General features: G+C 44.6%; 2 protein-coding genes across 2 annotated transcripts in view; both read left to right on the plus strand.

Moving 5' to 3' along the window:
- The window catches only part of LOC126199459 (uncharacterized), a 1,573,541-nt gene that overhangs the window by 1,519,071 nt on the left and 34,469 nt on the right, over window positions 1-20,001 (plus strand). The gene's annotated exons all lie outside the window — the stretch shown is intronic.
- Window positions 13,350-20,001, plus strand: part of LOC126199461 (protein Fe65 homolog) — a 316,456-nt gene continuing 309,804 nt past the window's right edge. Inside the window, exon 1 of the mRNA XM_049936381.1 lies at window positions 13,350-13,529. Within this exon, the coding sequence (XP_049792338.1) occupies window positions 13,350-13,529 (180 nt within the window). The remainder of the gene's footprint in view (window positions 13,530-20,001) is intronic.

Raw genomic sequence — 20,001 nt, forward strand, 5'->3', positions numbered from 1 at the left:
AAGTACCCCCTGTCATGGAGTTGACACAACTTTGCAGAGCATAGGTGAAGATGTACAAAACTAGAAGCTATAACAGAAAATAACTAGGGAAAGGCGGCGCAGAGTGAATTATTTATGAGACGCCTTTTTCCCCGTTGTAGCGACGCCTGGGAAGAGAGAGAAGTGAAAGCATTTACTGCAGCGCGGGAGCTCGCAGGAGAGTGTAGAGGCTCGTCATTGGCGGCGGCTCGGCGCGCGTGCTTATGGGAAGAGCGCGGGCGTCGTCGGCGCTGGCGACGCAGGCGGCGGCGCCGCCGTAAAGCGCGCCAAAGGAACGCCCCCGCATTACTATTGCAGCACGCCGTGCCGTGCCGCGAATTCCGCAACGCTGCTAAGGCCGGGGACACGCTGCCTGCCAGCCTCCGACCGACAGCCGGGTCTCCTTGACATCGGACACTACAACCGAAAATCTGTGTGCCAAGTCACGTATGCAGTGTGACGCAGGGGCGCAGGTCCTAGCTTACGAAGTCAATTCGGTATTGAGAACTGCACTGCTGACGATTGAAACTGCATCAGGGGAGAATCGCAGATAACACACGTGGAAAGTACACATAGAAAATATTGTGGGGAAGACGAATCAAAGATTTCGTTTTATTGACAGAACACTTAGAAGATACAACAGATCTACTGAAGAGACTGCCTGCACCACGCTTGTCCGCCGTAGTGTTTCCTTCCCTCGGGGTTCTGCCGTGAAAATAGTAAATCTGATTGGGTTTTGAATTTTGATGGAATAAGTTACGGATAAGGAGGACTTCGTATTATTGATTGAGATAGTGCTGTAATTTGACCGTGCATGGCAGACCGGGTCGGCAACACTACAAAAAGCGACTGTACGGAAATAGCATCAGAAATTAGTTGAAATTTACCTTATATGTCTGTTAGAAACGTAGTGTTAATTATAATATAGTCTTCGTGGCTGTCTTCTTAATTTTCTTGTACGATGACCTGTTTTCATTGTTCTCCGTCTGTTGAAAATTTCTTTAAGTTGTCACTGTCAGGATTAATTTACAAATTTGGCGATAACCATTTCCAATCACTATTGAAATAACTTCGTTTTAATTTCCACTTAAAAGCATATTTAACACAGCGCCGAAAAATACACGTCTTTCGTATGAAGACAAGGGAGAGAGGGTAAGAGTAATCCATTAGTTGTTAAAAACAAACACCTACGCAAAAGTAAAAAAAGGATCAAAATTATTTATAAAAATCGGTCGCTGGCGCAGCGCTCTTCTGCATGCGCGATCGTAAATCATATCTTTGTATTGGCTGAGGCGCGGTAGTGAAAGTACCGTTACACCTTCCTCTTTCGGTGTTCTGTTCCGCGATGTGGGATCCTTGCCAGAGTGGAGTACATGGAGAACAAACAAGAGCAGCACGTTTTCTACTGTCGAGAAACAGGGGAGAGATTGTCACGGACATGATAAAGGATTTGGGGTGGACATCATTAAAATAAAGGTGTTTCTCGTTGCGTCTGAATCTTCTCACGAAATTTCCTTCACCAGCTTTCTCCTCAGAACGCGAAAATATCTTGTTCACTCCGACCTACATAGGGAGATACATTATCATAATAAAATGAGGGAAAACGGAGGACGCATGGTACGATATAGGTGTTCTCTTTTTCCGTGCATTGTTCATGAATGGAATAATAGAGAATCATTGTGAAGGCGGTTCACTGAACCCTCTTCCAGGCACTTAAGTACGATTAGCAGAGCGTCCATATAGGTAACGAAACTTTATTTATTGTGCGTATACAGTACGATAGAACACATGACTAATTTTTTTGTTTGCTAAAGATTGTATAGGGCTTCGGATTTACCAACAACAAACTGGCAGTAGCTGAATTGCTAGACGGCCAGTGTGGCCGAGCGGTTCTAGGCGCTTCAATCTGGAACCGCGCGACCGCTACGGTCGCAGATTCGAATCCTGCCTCGGGCATGGATGTGTGTGATGTCCTTAGGTTAGCTATGTTTAAGTAGTTCTAAGTTCTATGGGACTGATGACCTCAGATGTTAAGTCCCATAGTGCTCAGAGCCATTTTTTTGCTGAATTTCTAAAGGAAGACGGGACATGGAAGTGTTCACGTTCCAGGCCACAAGAAACATAATACTTAATCCAGAAAAAATACATTTAGTAAATAAAAGTTTTTCGAAGGTGTTGTTAAAAATTTCTGTGAAAATGTGAAAGTGACAGGCTCAAATAAACCCAAGGAATGACAAATACTCGAATTTTAAGCTGAAACTAAAAATGGTGAAATTCTGCAATCCTTGAGCTCAGTGACGTGGTTCTCACACTACGTAAACTGAACAAGGCACGGTATGCCTTTAGTTACTGCTGAACCTGACAAAACATTTAACTTAACATCTGTGCCCTAAAATATTCATCAAGCATCAAAAAATTTCATTAACGCCGCAGTTCACACCTGTAAAGAAGGGGAGATCAGATCAGGTAAACAATTGTAACGTTGTTGCTTTATTTTGTTATGAAAGCGGTACTGATATTCAATAAAAGCGGGTTAAAAGCTGTGAGCTGTCTGGGGAAGTTAACCTTGCATTACTGAGCAACTGTTTCACCAAGTAACCAGTCTAGCTTACCAAATTCCCAACCAGACTAACATTAATTATAATCTTTTAATAATCATACGACAACCGGTTATATATATATATATATATATATATATATATATATATATATATATATATATATATACATATATGAAAGAGAATTTAAATAAAAAGAAATAAATCAGTTTACATTTGGAAATTTATTTTAACATTGATCATTGAAATTTCAGCATATTAAACTTGAATCATAACTAAGCTGTGCCTTATTTAGGATTGTGAAAATGTGAGTTTGTAATCTTACGGAACACATAAAATAGGGAGCCAAGATTGGGAGACTACATACAACACTGCATTCATAAAATAAAACACGAAGAACGTTGAAACATATGCAAGAGGAAATTAACCACAACCAACCGATTCAATTTTCACCCAAAGAAATTACGTTCATAGCGCAATCCTGTCCGTCATGAAATTACCACACACTGGTATACTAAATTCATACTAACTCTCTGTGAAATCTTCCCGAAAAGGATAGCTGAGGGCTGCTTTGATGATTACACCACATGCTACACGTGGTCAACTTGGTTTACACAAAGAGCGTAACTCCACAATAATTTTGATAGTTAAAATCAATTACATCGAAACGCAATTTACAAAAGAAAAACCTCGAACTGGTTACTATCGTCTTACTATTAACCTGATGGGTCAAACAATTGTATAAGCACGTGGTACTGGTCTCACAAAGTACACCCCACGTGGGTTGAACATAAAGAAAAGTTGCTATATTGAAAAATATTGTCAAGACGAGACGTTATAGTCACACGCAAATTCGCATTAAAGATTGATGATGCTAGTTAGAGTTACTGATCAACACGTGGTTCCACTTTACTCACAAAGTAGTGACAAAGCAACTACCGGAATATATTCCGAACTTCACACTCTAATTACACTGCGTTGCAATTTAAGATAACATTAGATATTTTAAAGCTAAACCTGAAATAAAGGTGATTAAATTTTCAGTTAGGCTGAACTTAAGAAATCCATTGTCCTACGGACTTAGCAGACACGCGCTTAGCCGGAGATCTTACCACTTCAGACGCTCGCCGCGGACACACTGCCGTGGTCCCTTCCTGAGGGGTGCCTCACAAATACAAACGGAAATGACCAGAGAGGCAGCTTCCTATACCAACATGACAAGGGACGGACAGGATCATACTAAGTATAGAAACCTCTTTGCTTTTAGAAAGCGTAGCTACCTGTTCCGACGTTGGTCCTACTGTTCTCTAGCAGACAGGCTTGTCTGCTACCATCCAGCATGCAACTAGAAATACATTTGCTCATTCATTCTTTCACACAGAAGGGAAGGGGGATGACAGTATCTTATCATATACAGTATATAAAAGAGAGCGGATGTAGGTTCCGTATGAGACCGTGTGACATGAATTACATATAAACTGTGTTTTAAAGTGTAGTAGTGTGACAGATCATTCTTGTTTATGTGTAAAAGTAACACGTTTCACTGCTCAGTCTCCTCCCAGATAGTCAGAAACACCACAGTAAATTTAGAAGAGGAATTTATGCCGTAAATGACAACAGATGTAAGAAATTAACATGAAAGGAATCCAACAGAGACCTTTCACAATGATAAAAAAATTTCAAGTACAGATCAGAGAAATATTATTTGACCACTCACAAATAATCAAGTAAAAATTTCCGCCCCGGTAGCTGAATGGTCAGCGTGACGGACTGCCGTCCTAAGGGGCCCGGGTTCGATTGCCGGCTGGGTCGGGGATTTTCTCAGCTCCGGAACTGGGTGTTGTGTAGTCTTCATCATCATCATTTCATCCCCATCCGGCGCGCAGGTCGCCAAATGTGGCGTCCAATGTGTTAAGATCTGCACCAAGGCGGCCGGACCTGCCCCGTAAGTGGCCTCCCGGCTAATGACGCCAAACGCTCATTTCCACTTCAAGTAAAAAGCAAGTCTAAGCCAACGAAAATTTAGCAATATATACAGGGTGTTACAAAAAGGTATGGCCAAACTTTCAGGAAACATTCCTCACACACAAAGAAAGAAAATATGTTATGTGGACATGTGTCCGGAAACGCTTAATTTCCATGTTAGAGCTCATTTTAGTTTCGTCAGTATGTGATCAAATTGTAAATTTTCACAATCAACATGTGTGGGCTGACGAGAATCCGCACGCAATTGTGCAGTCACGTCATCAACACAGATTTTCTGTGAACGTTTGGGCAGGCATTGTTGGTGATGTCTTGATTGGGCCCCATGTTCTTCCACCTACGCTCAATGGAGCACGTTATCATGATTTCATACGGGATACTCTACCTGTGCTGCTAGAACATGTGCCTTTACAAGTACGACACAATATGTGGTTCATGCACGATGGAGCTCCTGCACATTTCAGTCGAAGTGTTCGTACGCTTCTCAACAACAGATTCGGTGACCGATGGATTGGTAGAGGCGGACCAATTCCATTGCCTCCACGCTCTCCTGACCTCAACCCTCTTGACTTTCATTTATGGGGCATTTGAAAGCTCTTGTCTACGCAACCCCGGTACCAAATGTAGAGACTCTTTGTGCTCGTATTGTGGACGGCTGTGATACAATACGCCATTCTCCAGGGCTTCATCAGCGCATCAGGGATTCCATGCGACGGAGGGTGGATGCATGTATCCTCGCTAACGGAGGACATTTTGAACATTTCCTGTAACAAAGTGTTTGAAGTCACGCTGGTACGTTCTGTTGCTGTGTGTTTCCATTCCATGATTAATGTGGTTTGAAGAGAAGTAATCAAATGAGCTCTAACATGGAAAGTAAGCGTATCCCGACACATATTCACATAACATACACTCCTGGAAATGGAAAAAAGAACACATTGACACCGGTGTGTCAGACCCACCATACTTGCTCCGGACACTGCGAGAGGGCTGTACAAGCAATGATCACACGCACGGCACAGCGGACACACCAGGAACCGCGGTGTTGGCCGTCGAATGGCGCTAGCTGCGCAGCATTTGTGCACCGCCGCCGTCAGTGTTAGCCAGTTTGCCGTGGCATACGGAGCTCCATCGCAGTCTTTAACACTGGTAGCATGCCGCGACAGCGTGGACGTGAACCGTATGTGCAGTTGACGGACTTTGAGCGAGGGCGTATAGTGGGCATGCGGGAGGCCGGCTGGACGTACCGCCGAATTGCTCAACACGTGGGGCGTGAGGTCTCCACAGTACATCGATGTTGTCGCCAGTGGTCGGCGGAAGGTGCACGTGCCCGTCGACCTGGGACCGGACCGCAGCGACGCACGGATGCACGCCAAGACCGTAGGATCCTACGCATTGCCGTAGGGGACCGCACCGCCACTTCCCAGCAAATTAGGGACACTGTTGCTCCTGGGGTATCGGCGAGGACCATTCGCAACCGTCTCCATGAAGCTGGGCTACGGTCCCGCACACCGTTAGGCCGTCTTCCGCTCACGCCCCAACATCGTGCAGCCCGCCTCCAGTGGTGTCGCGACAGGCGTGAATGGAGGGACGAATGGAGACGTGTCGTCTTCAGCGACGAGAGTCGCTTCTGCCTTGGTGCCAATGATGGTCGTATGAGTGTTTGGCGCCGTGCAGGTGAGCGCCACAATCAGGACTGCATACGACCGAGGCACACAGGGCCAACACCCGGCATCATGGTGTGAGGAGCGATCTCCTACACTGGCCGTACACCACTGGTGATCGTCGAGGGGACACTGAATAGTGCACGGTACATCCAAACCGTCATCGAACCCATCGTTCTACCATTCCTAGACCGGAAAGGGAACTTGCTGTTCCGACAGGACAATGCACGTCCGCATGTATCCCGTGCCACCCAACGTGCTGTAGAAGGTGTAAGTCAACTACCCTGGCCAGCAAGATCTCCGGATCTGTCCCCCATTGAGCATGTTTGGGACTGGATGAAGCGTCGTCTCACGCGGTCTGCACGTCCAGCACGAACGCTGGTCCAACTGAGGCGCCAGGTGGAAATGGCATGGCAAGCCGTTCCACAGGACTACATCCAGCATCTCTACGATCGTCTCCATGGGAGAATAGCAGCCTGCATTGCTGCGAAAGGTGGATATACACTGTACTAGTGCCGACATTGTGCATGCTCTGTTGCCTGTGTCTATGTGCCTGTGGTTCTGTCAGTGTGATGATGTGATGTATCTGACCCCAGGAATGTGTCAATAAAGTTTCCCCTTCCTGGGACAATGAATTCACGGTGTTCTTATTTCAATTTCCAGGAGTGTATTTTCTTTCTTTGTGTGTGAGGAATGTTTCCTGAAAGTTTGGCCGTACCTTTTTGTAACACCCTGTATACCTTATTTCAGACTGAGATTACCGGAACTACTTTTATAAAAGAATATATAAATAAAATTTGAAGAAGAACGCCCTCAGGGCTTCCGTTGAAACTGAAGTCAGCAAAATTAATCTGCAGTGCGAAAATCAACTACATAAAAGCAGGATAAATAATATCCATAAATTATGAACCAGGTACAAACCTGATGCCGGCCATGTAGCGGTTCTAGGCGCTTCAGTTCGGAACCGCGCTGCTGCTACGGTCGCTGGTTAGAATCCTGCCTCAGGCATGGACGGGTGTGATCCTTTGGTTTAAGTAGTTCTAAGTTCTAGGGGACTGATGACCTCAGATGTAAAGTCCCATAGTGCTCAGAGCCCTCTGAACCATTTGAACAAACCTGATGAACAAAAATAACAGTGACATAAGGAATATGATGCGTGTAAATTACCTTAACCCGTAAGCTCTTCAACACGTTCAAGCCAGCGTGTACTACCGATGGCTCACGCTCAACCCTACCAATTATGCTATTGACGATACGACATCGTGTGATGTATTTGCCGGCCGAAGTGGCCGTGCGGTTAAAGGCGCTGCAGTCTGGAACCGCAAGACCGCTACGGTCGCAGGTTCGAATCCTGCCTCGGGCATGGATGTTTGTGATGTCCTTAGGTTAGTTAGGTTTAACTAGTTCTAAGTTCTAGGGGACTAATGACCTCAGCAGTTGAGTCCCATAGTGCTCAGAGCCATTTTTTTTGTGATGTATTACCCATCAGCCAGGCGCAACGAACATTTGTGAATACAATTTTCTATGACGTTTCAACTAGAGAGCTTGCATAACAAATGAGACATCACATAATTTATGATTGATTTAGTGTAAAATAGTCTTCTATGATCTCTCGTTATTCTAAAAATAAAAGGCGCGTAAGTTAATAATGTGTCAGTCTGCGCGAGTATCGACGCATTAAACGGGGTTGAAGAATGCTTACCGTCTTAGTCAAGTTTAGTTTTGTCTCCTTGCACACCCTTTTTGCAGCGCTTCTGCCATTGATGGTAACACTTCTGGAACTCATCTTCTGTAATATCCTCCAAGACCCTCGTCACAGCTTTTTGGACATCTTGTGTTGTTGAAAATCGTGTACCTTGACCGCCGTTTTGACTCTTGGAAGTAGAAAACAGTTGCACAGTGCGAAATATGGTGAATAAGGTGGCTGTTGTAGTACTGAAATTGTTTGGAGGTTAAAAATTGCTGTACTGACAGGGCAGTATGGGATGGCGCATTATCGTGATGCAGAATCCAATTATCAGGAATGTCGTCACGGACACGAAGAACTCTTTTTACGAAGTCTTTCTAAGATTTATTTGTAGAAATATTGGTTAACTGTTTGTCCAGGAGGCACCCACTCTTTATTCCCTTGGAATCAAAGACGCACACAAGCATGCATCTCACTTTAGACTTTGACACGCGAGCTTTTTTTGGTCCCTTTGAGCACCATTGCGAACTTTGGCGTTTTGTCTCTGGATCGCACTGGAAAAAAAAACAACTTTTATCACCAGTGATAACACGGCTCAACAATTCTGGATTGATTTTTCCGTGTTTCTCGCTGTTGTGGTGTGAGATTTTTGGGGACAATTTTTGCACAGATCTTTCTCATCCCAAGACCTTCGGTTATTATTAGATGAACCGTTTCTCGATTGATGTTCAGTTCTTCTGCAATCATTTTCACGGATAATCTTCAATCAGATCGTACGAGTTCACGCACCCTGGCCAAGTTGACATCCGTCCGTGAGGTTGATGGTCATCCACTGCGGTCTTCAACATTCGTTCTGCCTTCACTAAAAATTTGATGCCAACGTAAAACTTGAGCTTTTGACATAATCTGCTCTCCAAAACCCATCTGAAGCTTAACGTAAATTGTCGTCGCGTTTTCACCCAATTTAACGCAAAAAGAAATGGCATACCGTTGTGCAATATTATGCGGTTCCATTTCCGTGACGAGAGACACAAACACGTGCAAACCTACTACAGCACAACTCACGACTGAGCAGTTGCATCGATGTGTCGCTTGGACTAGAAGCAGCTTATAGACCAAGGTCAAAGATATTGTACCTACGAAAGCCTGCAGGCTTGCCACATCTTGCAAAGAAAATCAGTCTCATTATTCTATTGTCGCACCTCGTATGATTCGGAAGTTCAAATTAACTGGCGACTTGGGAATTGCTCCTGAGAGAGCGGGATGGCGAATTGCGCTACCAGTTGGGGATGCTGGCGCAATGTGCGACCCTAAAGCAGAGCAAGACCTGTGCCACGACAGCTCAACAATTCATGGTCCACCGTTGAGAAAGTACTGCGAACAGCTTTGAAATCATATTCGTACAGACTACCAGGATGTTGTGGATGCATATGGTCGACACAGTGAGCAAGATTTGTAACTTGGGACTTCAACATACTACTCAGTTACCAAATGTTACTCTCTCTTGTGGAATTAAAACGTGATTCTTTCAAAGGGTTTTTTTCATTATTTCTCTTCTGCATGTCCTTACAAATGCTGCCACAAAGTTTCATTGTCCTTGTTTTCCATGAGGGCTCCCTGATGTAATGAAAGTTTAATTATAACCATCTTGTATATGATTAATATGTATGTAGCGCGGTTTAGTCCTTTCTTCCCCATAGCTGGTTGGGTGAGCTGTTTCTCTGGCAGTATCTAAATGTGTACCAATCGCCTGGAATAAAAACAAACGCTCTGGTGTTGAAACCAAATTTCGAGTCACTCAATCCTGTTAGATGGTGTGTGTTTTCAACTGAAAATAATCGGTTGTGCCCTAGTGGGGAAGCAGGTGGCGACAATATCCGTGCAGTACAAGTAACCAGATATCTCAAATAACGCTGGTCAACTACCATTCTGCATCTGGTATGTGATATATCGTTTCCTATGCATTTTTTATGGTAGAATCAAAATGTACACTTAGAAATGTGATATTACGTAAGGTTTTGGAGATACTAACTTATGTACAACTTCTAAACTTTTTCACTCTGAAGTTCCTTATTTAAATTTTTTGCTTTAAACAGTGACAGTTTTAGACAGTCGCTAGGGTACAGCTCAGTTATACTTGCCAGAGATTTTTTCCAGAATGTTTTGGAGTGGTGACATCGGTTTGTATTGAAAGTTGCATTTTTACAATAAACTTCCAGGACTACGTACGGCTCATTCAGTGAATGAGAAGGGAAAAAAACCAAAGTATGCTCTTGCTAATAGAGACGAAGAACTATAGAATTAATGATATGATGATTTGGTGCGTTTTAGAGGTTGTTGCACTACGTTCTGGTTTACCGGCTGGTTTCGGAAAATACAGTTGTTTTCTGTATTTGTGCGACAGCCTGGACATCAAAAGTCACTAGGATGTCAAGGACGAATCGCAGAAAAGGATAATGTTAAGAACGAACCACTAGTTCTGCCACATGAAGTCCTACTGTCTCCGCTCCATATGGCGTTAGGCCTTATGAAGAATTTTGCAAAGGCTCTTAGTAAACAGGGTGTGGATTTCAATCATTTTAATGATGTTTTTCCGATGGTGAGTGAGGCAAAACTGAAAATGAGGAGTGTTAATGGGAATGGAAATCAGAAAATTGGTGATCGATGAGACCTTTTCTGCTAAATTCACGATTGTCCAGTTATATGCTTGAACATGTTCCAAAGCATTATTTGTCACATTTTGGGCAACATATGAAAAGAGAATTGTTTCTAGGGCGGTCTGAACTGTTACAAAAAAATTGGGACTGGAATGTTACCAAAAATACGCTTTTTTACATTCATATCCTCCCATTTTCTCGCAAAAACTGGGTGTTGTTAATCATGAATAGACTGAGAAGTTCCACTGAGAGTCTTTTACCATGCAACATTCAACAGCTTGGGGACCAGGATTGGTCCTTGAGATAGATCATTGATCAAAGTTTTCCATTTACTAGCTTCTCCTTTCAGAAAAACTGAAAACCGCCGATCAGAGAGGCACGTTGTTAAGGAAACGTCCTAGCTTCTGACATGAAAAAAATGGCTCTGAGCACTATGGGACTTGACATCGGAGGTCATCAGTCCCCTAGAACTTAGAACTACTTATACCTAACTAACCTAAGGACATCACACACATCCATGCCCGAGGCAGGATTCGAACCTGCGACCATAGCAGAAGCGCGGTTCCGAACTGAAGCGCTAAGAATCGCTCGGATGTGTTTGTTCCTTCGTGGTTCCACTTCCCAAGCATATTGCAACAAACGGTGTATTTCTATTGCTGCTCGTTTAGTTTGTATTGCCGTTTCAAATATACCGGTCATTTTTGAAACACCCTGTAGCATTCCGACAACGACACTGCCTTAGTCCAGTGACCTCCCCATCACGAAGCACAGTTAACAGCGTCAGTGAATTTTTCCTTATTTAAGTCGTCAGTATTGCGGAGGCTGTCCACCATTGAAAGTCGAGATTCGTATGTCTCCAGGAAGATGTAATTCCACTAGATCAATAGATAACCTACATCTGATGTACAAGCAGGATTTCCCCGTTGCGTAGAAAGCCAGGGTTCTATTCCATTGTCGGAAAGCCTCGGAAGTTGTACGATTTAAAGAAGGGGAAAATGAACTGAAGTTTGTATATTAGGGAGGGCATTGGACTAAAGTAGAAGTTAACCACATCGGCATAGTAAACAGGAGGCCTGGGTTCAACCCCCACTTACGACAAAATTTTTAATTCATTGCTTCAGATTCTGACCTTACCGAACTTTCATTTACGTTTCTTTTCTCACCAACGCTGCCATGACCACTGATAATCCTACCATTACTACGTCATTTATGTATTGTATCACAACTACCGAACTGTAGCTTTGGCAGAGCACAACTCTACTACGAGGGTCACTCCAAAAGAAACGCACACTATTTTTTTTATCTTTTATTCTACAGGTTTGAAAGTTTTACAGTGTGTAGATACATCCTTTAGGAACAATATTTTCATTTCTCCACATAATTTCCTTCCCTCTCAACTGCCTTACGCCATCTTGTAACCAGCGCCTGTATACCCGCACGATAAAATTCTCGACCAATCTGTTGGAGCCACTGTTTGGCAGCGTGCACAAGGGAGTCATCATCTTCAAACCTTGTTCCACGAAGAGAGTCTTTCAGTTTCCCAAAGAGATGATAGTCACATGGAGCCAGGTCAGGGCTGTAAGGCGGGTGTTTCAGTGTTGTCCATCCGAGTTTTGTGATTACTTCCATGGTTTTTTGACTGACAGGTTGCCGTGCATTGTCGTGCAACAGCAAAACATCCTGCTTTTGCCGATGTGGTCGAACACGACTCAGTGTAGTCACATGTGCAACAGAATTTATGGTGGTTCCACTTGGCATGATGTCGACAAGCAAGAGTCATTCGGAATTGAAAAACACCGTAGGCATAACTTTTCCAGCAGAAGTTGTGGTTTTGATTTTTTTTTTTTTTTTGGTAAATTTGCATGATGCCTCTCCATTGATTGCCTCTTCGTCTCTGGTGAAAAATGATGGAGCCATGTTTCATCACTTGTCATAATTCTTCCAAGAAATTCATCTGTACCATTCTCGTATTGTTCCAAAAGTTCGCTGCATACCGTTTTTCTTGTTTCTTTGTGAGCCACTTTCAACATCCTGGGAATCCACCTGGCACAAACCTTTTTTAACGCCGACACTTTCAATATTCTGCAAACACTTCCTTCCCCTATCCCAACGTAGCGTGACAATTCGTTCTCTGTGATGCGTCTGTCAGCAGTCACCAATTCGTTAACTCTCTGCACATTGGAGTGTGTGCAGTACGAGGCCTGCCGCTGCGAGGACAATCCTCAATATTGCCGTGCCCGCTTTCATCACGTAACCTGCTTGCCCACCGACTAACTGTACTGCGATCGACAGCAGCATATCCATACTCATTCTTCAAGCTCTTGTGGATGTTTCCGACTGTCTCGTTTTCACAGTACAGGATTTCTATGACAGCACGTTGCTTCTGACGAACGTCAAGTATAGCAGCCATCTTGAAGACATGGTGTGACGGCGCTACTCACGGGAACAGGTTTAACTAAGTTTGAAAACAAGCGGGAAGGATGTATCAGAATGAAATTTTTACAAACATAGTGTCCATTTCTTTAGGAGTGACCCTCGTAACAACACAACATTCCCAGCCTTCTGCTTTACTGGCGAGTCTGTCTCTCGTGATATCTGGTGGTCAGTTCCGCATTACATAGTTGCGTCCACATTCTTTTCATCCGATAGTTTTTGTATGCTCTGTCGCCTGGCCTGGCCACGAGAGAAGCGTACAGCGAGGCCGATCTAGTGGTTCCAGTTCCGCTTTGAGATGATAGAGTAGGGGCAGCAGAGTGATGAATAAGAGAGGAGAGCCCCGGCTGGGATGCGTCGGGCGTTGCGTGCCGAGGCGCTCGCGTCCGGCTGGCGGCGCCGTTACTGGCGCCAGCGTGTCTGGCGTCCGGCCGCCAGGCGCCAGCCCGGTGACTCACGCTGGGCATCGATCAGCGGCCAAGGCCGCGCCGCCACGAGCGCTGGCGCCAGCGTGGGCCGCGAGCTCGCTCAGGTGAGCGACTAGCACCGAACTCCAGTAACAGCAACTCCGCGAAACCCTGAATACATGTACATATAATTCTGCAAGCCGCTGTACAGCGCATGGCGGAGGGTACATCGTACTAGTACAATGATCGAAAAAAATTACACAGAAAATAATTACTGTAGAGCAGGGCTTCCCAACTTGTTCAGCTAGCGGACCCCTTCTTCAGTCGAACATCCATGGCGGACCCATAGTCAGTCAAGAGCACAGTAACTTCAAATTTCAGAGCGGAACCCATGGGAACTGAAAGCTTCTTAATGCAGCTACCATGTTCCCAATAACCCCCCCCCCCCCCCCCCTCCGAAGTATCAATAGTCTTTGGTTTGGAGATGAATGAAAACAACTTGAAATTAACGATCCAATTGGAATTCTCACTGTATCCAGACACTTACTAGTAGATTTACTCCCTTTGTTCAACAACTATAGCCTGATTAAAATTACATGGTAATTGAAATTTCACACGATGGACCTGTCTTCCTCCAAGAGCAATCAACGTCACGTCCAAACTGTTCGCTGTTGACAAGCTGTCGCTTATGGTCTCTTCACTTCCACTATTTGGCTACTGTTACGTAAGGAGCATGCATATTTCGTGACAGTCGTGTCTGTGTGTGTGTGTGTGTGTGTGTGTGTGTGGTTTTTCGTGAAATCCGAAGAAAAATGTTCAAATGTATGTAAAGTCTTCCTTTGGGCGTCCTCCCTCCTCATTCATTTCAACTGGAAACTTCCCTTGTTGTGAAGGCGATGGAGAAACTGCACCCTTCTTCAATGATGCTGACTTCAGCCACCGATCCACGTTAAAAGTGATAAACTGGTCAAAAATCGACTTATGAAATAGGTAGTGCACTGACAAGTCAAGTTTTAACACTTAATGATGCCTGGGGCCGCATACGTGCCAGCGAGCGCTGTGATTGGTCGACAAAGCTCGCTCCGCGCATGCGTAAAAGATTTCAGCGCATCTAGCGCCGTGAGCCTGCGCACAAACAACCCCCGTATTGTTGCTAAACAGTCGATCAGAGAAGCCGCATTCTCCGGCACTAAACTGTGTATACGTTCTCACTTAGGAACCGCAAAAACTGCTTGGGGATACGACCTGAAGTAAAAGTACACATGTTTTTCACACGAAAAAAAATAGTGATGAATTTGATTTTCACATTTTTATTAAATAATTTTACTCATTATTTTACACGATTTGGTGAAAGGTGGCCGCGGACCCCCTAGAAAGAACCGGCGGACCCCTAAGGGGTCCGCGGACCACAGGTTGGGAAGCCCTGCTGTAGAGTAATGAAGTTTTGGGAATACATTGTCTAGATAACATATTTAAGCGATTAACAAAAAAAAAAAAATGGCTCTGAGCACTATGGGACTTAACTGCTGAGGTCATCAGTCCCCTAGAACTTAGAACTACTTAACCTAACTAACCTAAGGACATCACACACATCCATGCCCGAGGCAGGATTCGAACCTGCGACCGTAGCGGTCTCGCGGTTCCAGACTGAAGCGCCTAGAACCGCTCGGCCAGACCGGCCGGCGATGCGCCAGTGCCATACGACCCCGAACACGGTGGTCTTCTTTCTCGGTAGTGCCATGTAGCTGCTGGGAGCCCGCTCTTCTTGCGACCATACATTCTCCTGATCTCCGCTGCCAGAAACCATGCACAGTGGGCTACATTACTGCCAAGTCTTTCTGCAATACCGGCCGGAGTGGCCAAGCGGTTCTAGGCGCTTGAGTCTGGAACCGCGCGACCGCTACGTCACAGGTTCGAATCCTGCCTCGGGCATGGATGTATGTGATATCCTTGGGTTAGTTAGGTTTAATTAGTTCTAAGTCTAGGGGACTGATGACCTGAGATGTTAAGTCCCATAGTGTTCAGAGTCAGTTGAGCCTTTCTGCAATATCGCAGAAGGAATAGCCAGCCTCTAATAAACCCATTGTACGACCTCTTTCAAACTCAGTGAGGTGTTGATAATGGCGTCATTGTCACCTTAAAGGCATTCTTGACTAAAGTCACCTCATCAGTCTCAGAGGTAACTAACGGTGACGACTGGTACAGCGTATTCTTGAACCAAACCTGATTTTCATCCTCATAGTGCCACTTTCATGTCCCTCGACTCTTATAACTGCCATTTGTACACAAACCAGATGACCGTTACTAGAGTCGAGGGGCATGAAAGGGAAGCAGTGGTTGGGAAGGGAGTGAGACAGGGTCGTAGCCTACCCCCGATGTTATTCAATCTGTATATTGAGCAAGTTCTCAAGGAAACAAAAGAAAAATTCGGAGTAGGTATTAAAATCCACGGAGAAGAAATAAAAACTTTGAGGTTCGCTGAGGACATTGTAATTCTGTCAGAGACAAGAAAGGACTTGGAAGAGCAGTTGAACGGACTGGACAGTGTCTTGAAAGGCGGATATAAGATGAACATCAACAAAAGCAAAACGAGGATAATGGAATGTAGTCGAATTAAGTCGGGTGATGCTGAGAGAATTAGATTAGGAAATGAGACACTTAAAGTAGTAAAGGAGTTTTGCTATTTGGGAAGCAAAATAACTGATGATGGTCGAAGTAGAGAGGATATAAAATGTAAAGTGGCAATGGCAAGGAATGCGTTTCTGAAGAAGAGGAATTTGTTAACATCGAGTATAGATTTAAGTGTCAGGAAGTCGTTTCTGAAAGTATTTGTATGGAGTGTAACCATGTATGGAAGTGAAACATGGACGATAAATAGTTTGGACAGGAAGAGAATAGAAGCTTTCGAAATGTGGTGCTACAGAAGAATGCTGAAGATTAGATGGGTAGATCACATAACTAATGAGGAGGTATTGAATAGAATTTGGGATAAGAGGAGTTTGTGGCACAACTTGACCAGAAGAAGGGATCGGTTGGTAGGACATGTTGTGAGGCATCAAGGGCTCACCAATTTAGGGCAGCGCGGAGGGTAAAAATCGTAGAGGTAGACCAAGAAATGAATACACTAAGCAGATTCATGAAGATGTAGGTTGCAGTAAGTACTGGGAGATGAAGAAGCTTGCACAGGATAGGGTAGCATGGAGAGCTGCATCAAACCAGTCTCAGGACTGAAGACCACAACAACAACAACAATGACGCTACTAGCGCCACTCTTATGCGACACGCGCGAAATTTGAATAGATATCATCTTCCAGATACAGAAACACGCCTACTAACTTTCGTTTATGTCTTACACTCCTCCTTGGTGTTGCGATTTTTTTCCGTCCGTGCATCAGCGATTTTCTCTCCTAATCCACTAATTCATAGAACGAGAAAAAAAAGACGCTCTGTATACCTCTGTAGCACCAGATCTGCTATCTTGCAGGTCTGTACTCTAAATTTACCCAACAGTGTTTCGTTACCTTGTCTTTCTTTCAGGTATTCTCACTTGGGTTTCCCGTGCATTTCTGTTATACTTTCGCTTGGGCTACACCGACCCGATACTATGCTGACAGCACTCTACGAAATCTTTTTAATGTCTAATTCCGAATCTGTTTGGTAAAGATTGCAAACACTGAAACAATACTCTACAATTGCTCGCACAATCTACTAGCATTCTATTTGCTTTAGAGGTGCAGTGCACTTTGCTATAATCTTTCTAACAATAGCAACTTTTCATTCGCCTTCCCTAATACTGATTTTTCGTGACCGTCCGTTTTCACATCGCGTCCTAGTATTACACCGAAGTACTTGTATGATGTGGCGCGGTGTTAGTACTAATCTTGTTACTGATTAGTTTCGAGTTATTGCCCTTTGTTACACGCATTATCTTGCATGTATCCGCAAATAATGTGAGCTGCTGTTTATTTCTGTATTTCGTTAGGATCGCCCAGCGACTTCCTATACACAACACCATCATCAGCGAACAGTCGTATCGTGCTGCAGACACTATCTGACAACTCATTTGTGTATATTGAAAACATTAGGGGTCCTACTACGCCTCCTTGGGCACACCTATTGTTAGGTTCGCTTCTATGGAAGATTTTCAATCTAGTATGACGTGTTAGTGTAATGCCAGTGAACCCCCAGTACTTTAAAGAATAGAACTCCCATATATAAAACAGATTCAAAAGCTTCATTAAGGTAGGAATGAGTTTATGTGTTACATTTATGGGGGAAAATTGTAGAAAAAATTTGAAATTATGCTAAAGTTTGTTCGAAGCCCCTAAATGGTGTGAGTCTGAAATACTTGATGAATATAATCTGGGTAACTTGCGCACTATGCGCGTCCCCAGGACATGTACGCACATCCGACTTGACTAATTTTGATAAACCTTTAACGTAAGATTATACCTCTTAAGGAGCAGATTATGACTGCAGTTTAAATTTTTAATTTCGTTAAATAATTACACGAAATATTGAAAATCAAATTTGTGTTGCCCCTAGAAACCGTTAGATAGGCAACCTGGAATGGTATTTGGTGCCGGCTTTCGGGATAGTCGCATATTGATATAGATGAACTGGGAACTAAGGAACAGCCAGATTTTGAGTATTTACGGGTGAAGCAAAACCGACAGAAGTATACCGTTCGCGAAGCACTTCCAAGAAAATGATTGCTCGTTACTTTGGGTACCATGTACTGGTCGCAACGAACGTAGAACGATCAATATTACTTAATGGCTAAAACGGTCGCCTGGTCACCCGGTTGCACGATGCCTGTCTAATAACTCTACTTCTTGAGAGGTATAACTTACGTAATAGGTTCAACACGGGAGGTCAAGTATTAAAGTTAGAATCTGTGTATATGTCTTGCGGCAGCGTAACTCACGGCATGAAAAATACCCAGACTATATTCTTCACTAATTAAGAATAAGTGTGCTTAGCGCTTCCAACAGACTTTACACATAATTTCAAACCTTCACGAAACTTTTCCTCACTGACACTCCCACAAAACAATGAAAGGAAAAACAAAATGTATCGCTTCTACTTTTTCGCTGTTCGTGCAATAAGTCGTCAGCATCAGGCATCACGTTTTGACGTATTACTTCTTTACTGCTAACTCCATCCGTGACAAATATTGCAAACAGTATCCACATATACCAGCAAAACTATAGCATTGTGTCACACAAGAGTTCTGCAGAAACGACGTCATAAAGAGTGAGATGCGTGAAAAACTAGCTTTTGGCTGAAGTTTGAATCTTTAAAGAATCGCGGTTGGAAGGTTAGTTAATGGTGAATGGTGTGCAACAATTTGTTCGCTACAAGTCATCAATCGAACGAAGAGAAACAACCAAATACTTGACGTAATTCTTCAACATTAGAATGTCAGCTGTCACACAACTCGTCCTAAAACTGATTATTCGACAACGAAACACATCGGCACAATGTCTAGTTGTCAGATTTCACCTGATTTATCACCTTGTGACTTTTTATTTGTTCTCTTATGTGAAACAACAAGTGGGCTAGCGATTTTCATCATCTCAAGAAGATGTTTAAGGGGGACGTTGTGTGTCCTATGCCGCCAATGTTAAATTATCGAATTTTCTGACCCATTATCTTGGAAACCTTTTAAGACACCAACTTGCAATTTTCCATAATCACACTCCTGGAAATGGAAAAAAGAACACATTGACACCGGTGTGTCAGACCCACCATACTTGCTCCGGACACTGCGAGAGGGCTGTACAAGCAATGATCACACGCACGGCACAGCGGACACACCAGGAACCGCGGTGTTGGCCGTCGAATGGCGCTAGCTGCGCACCATTTGTGCACCGCCGCCGTCAGTGTCAGCCAGTTTGCCGTGGCATACGGAGCTCCATCGCAGTCTTTAACACTGGTAGCATGCCGCGACAGCGTGGACGTGAACCGTATGTGCAGTTGCGGACTTTAAGCGAGGGCGTATAGTGGGCATGCGGGAGGCCGGGTGGACGTACCGCCGAATTGCTCAACACGTGGGGCGTGAGGTCTCCACAGTACATCGATGTTGTCGCCAGTGGTCGGCGGAAGGTGCACGTGCCCGTCGACCTGGCACCGGACCGCAGCGACGCACGGATGCACGCCAAGACCGTAGGATCCTACGCAGTGCCGTAGGGGACCGCACCGCCACTTCCCAGCAAATTAGGGACACTGTTGCTCCTGGGGTATCGGCGAGGACCATTCGCAACCGTCTCCATGAAGCTGGGCTACGGTCCCGCACACCGTTAGGCCGTCTTCCGCTCACGCCCCAACATCTTGCAGCCCGCCTCCAGTGGTGTCGCGACAGGCGTGAATGGAGGGACGAATGGAGACGTGTCGTCTTCAGCGATGAGAGTCGCTTCTGCCTTGGTGCCAATGATGGTCGTATGCGTGTTTGGCGCCGTGCAGGTGAGCGCCACAATCAGGACTGCATACGACCGAGGCACACAGGGCCAACACCCGGCATCATGGTGTGGGGAGCGATCTCCTACACTGGCCGTACACCACTGGTGATCGTCGAGGGGACACTGAATAGTGCAC

This window comes from Schistocerca nitens, chromosome 8 (genome assembly GCF_023898315.1).
Source record: "Schistocerca nitens isolate TAMUIC-IGC-003100 chromosome 8, iqSchNite1.1, whole genome shotgun sequence".
Classification (NCBI taxonomy): Eukaryota; Metazoa; Arthropoda; class Insecta; order Orthoptera; family Acrididae; genus Schistocerca; species Schistocerca nitens.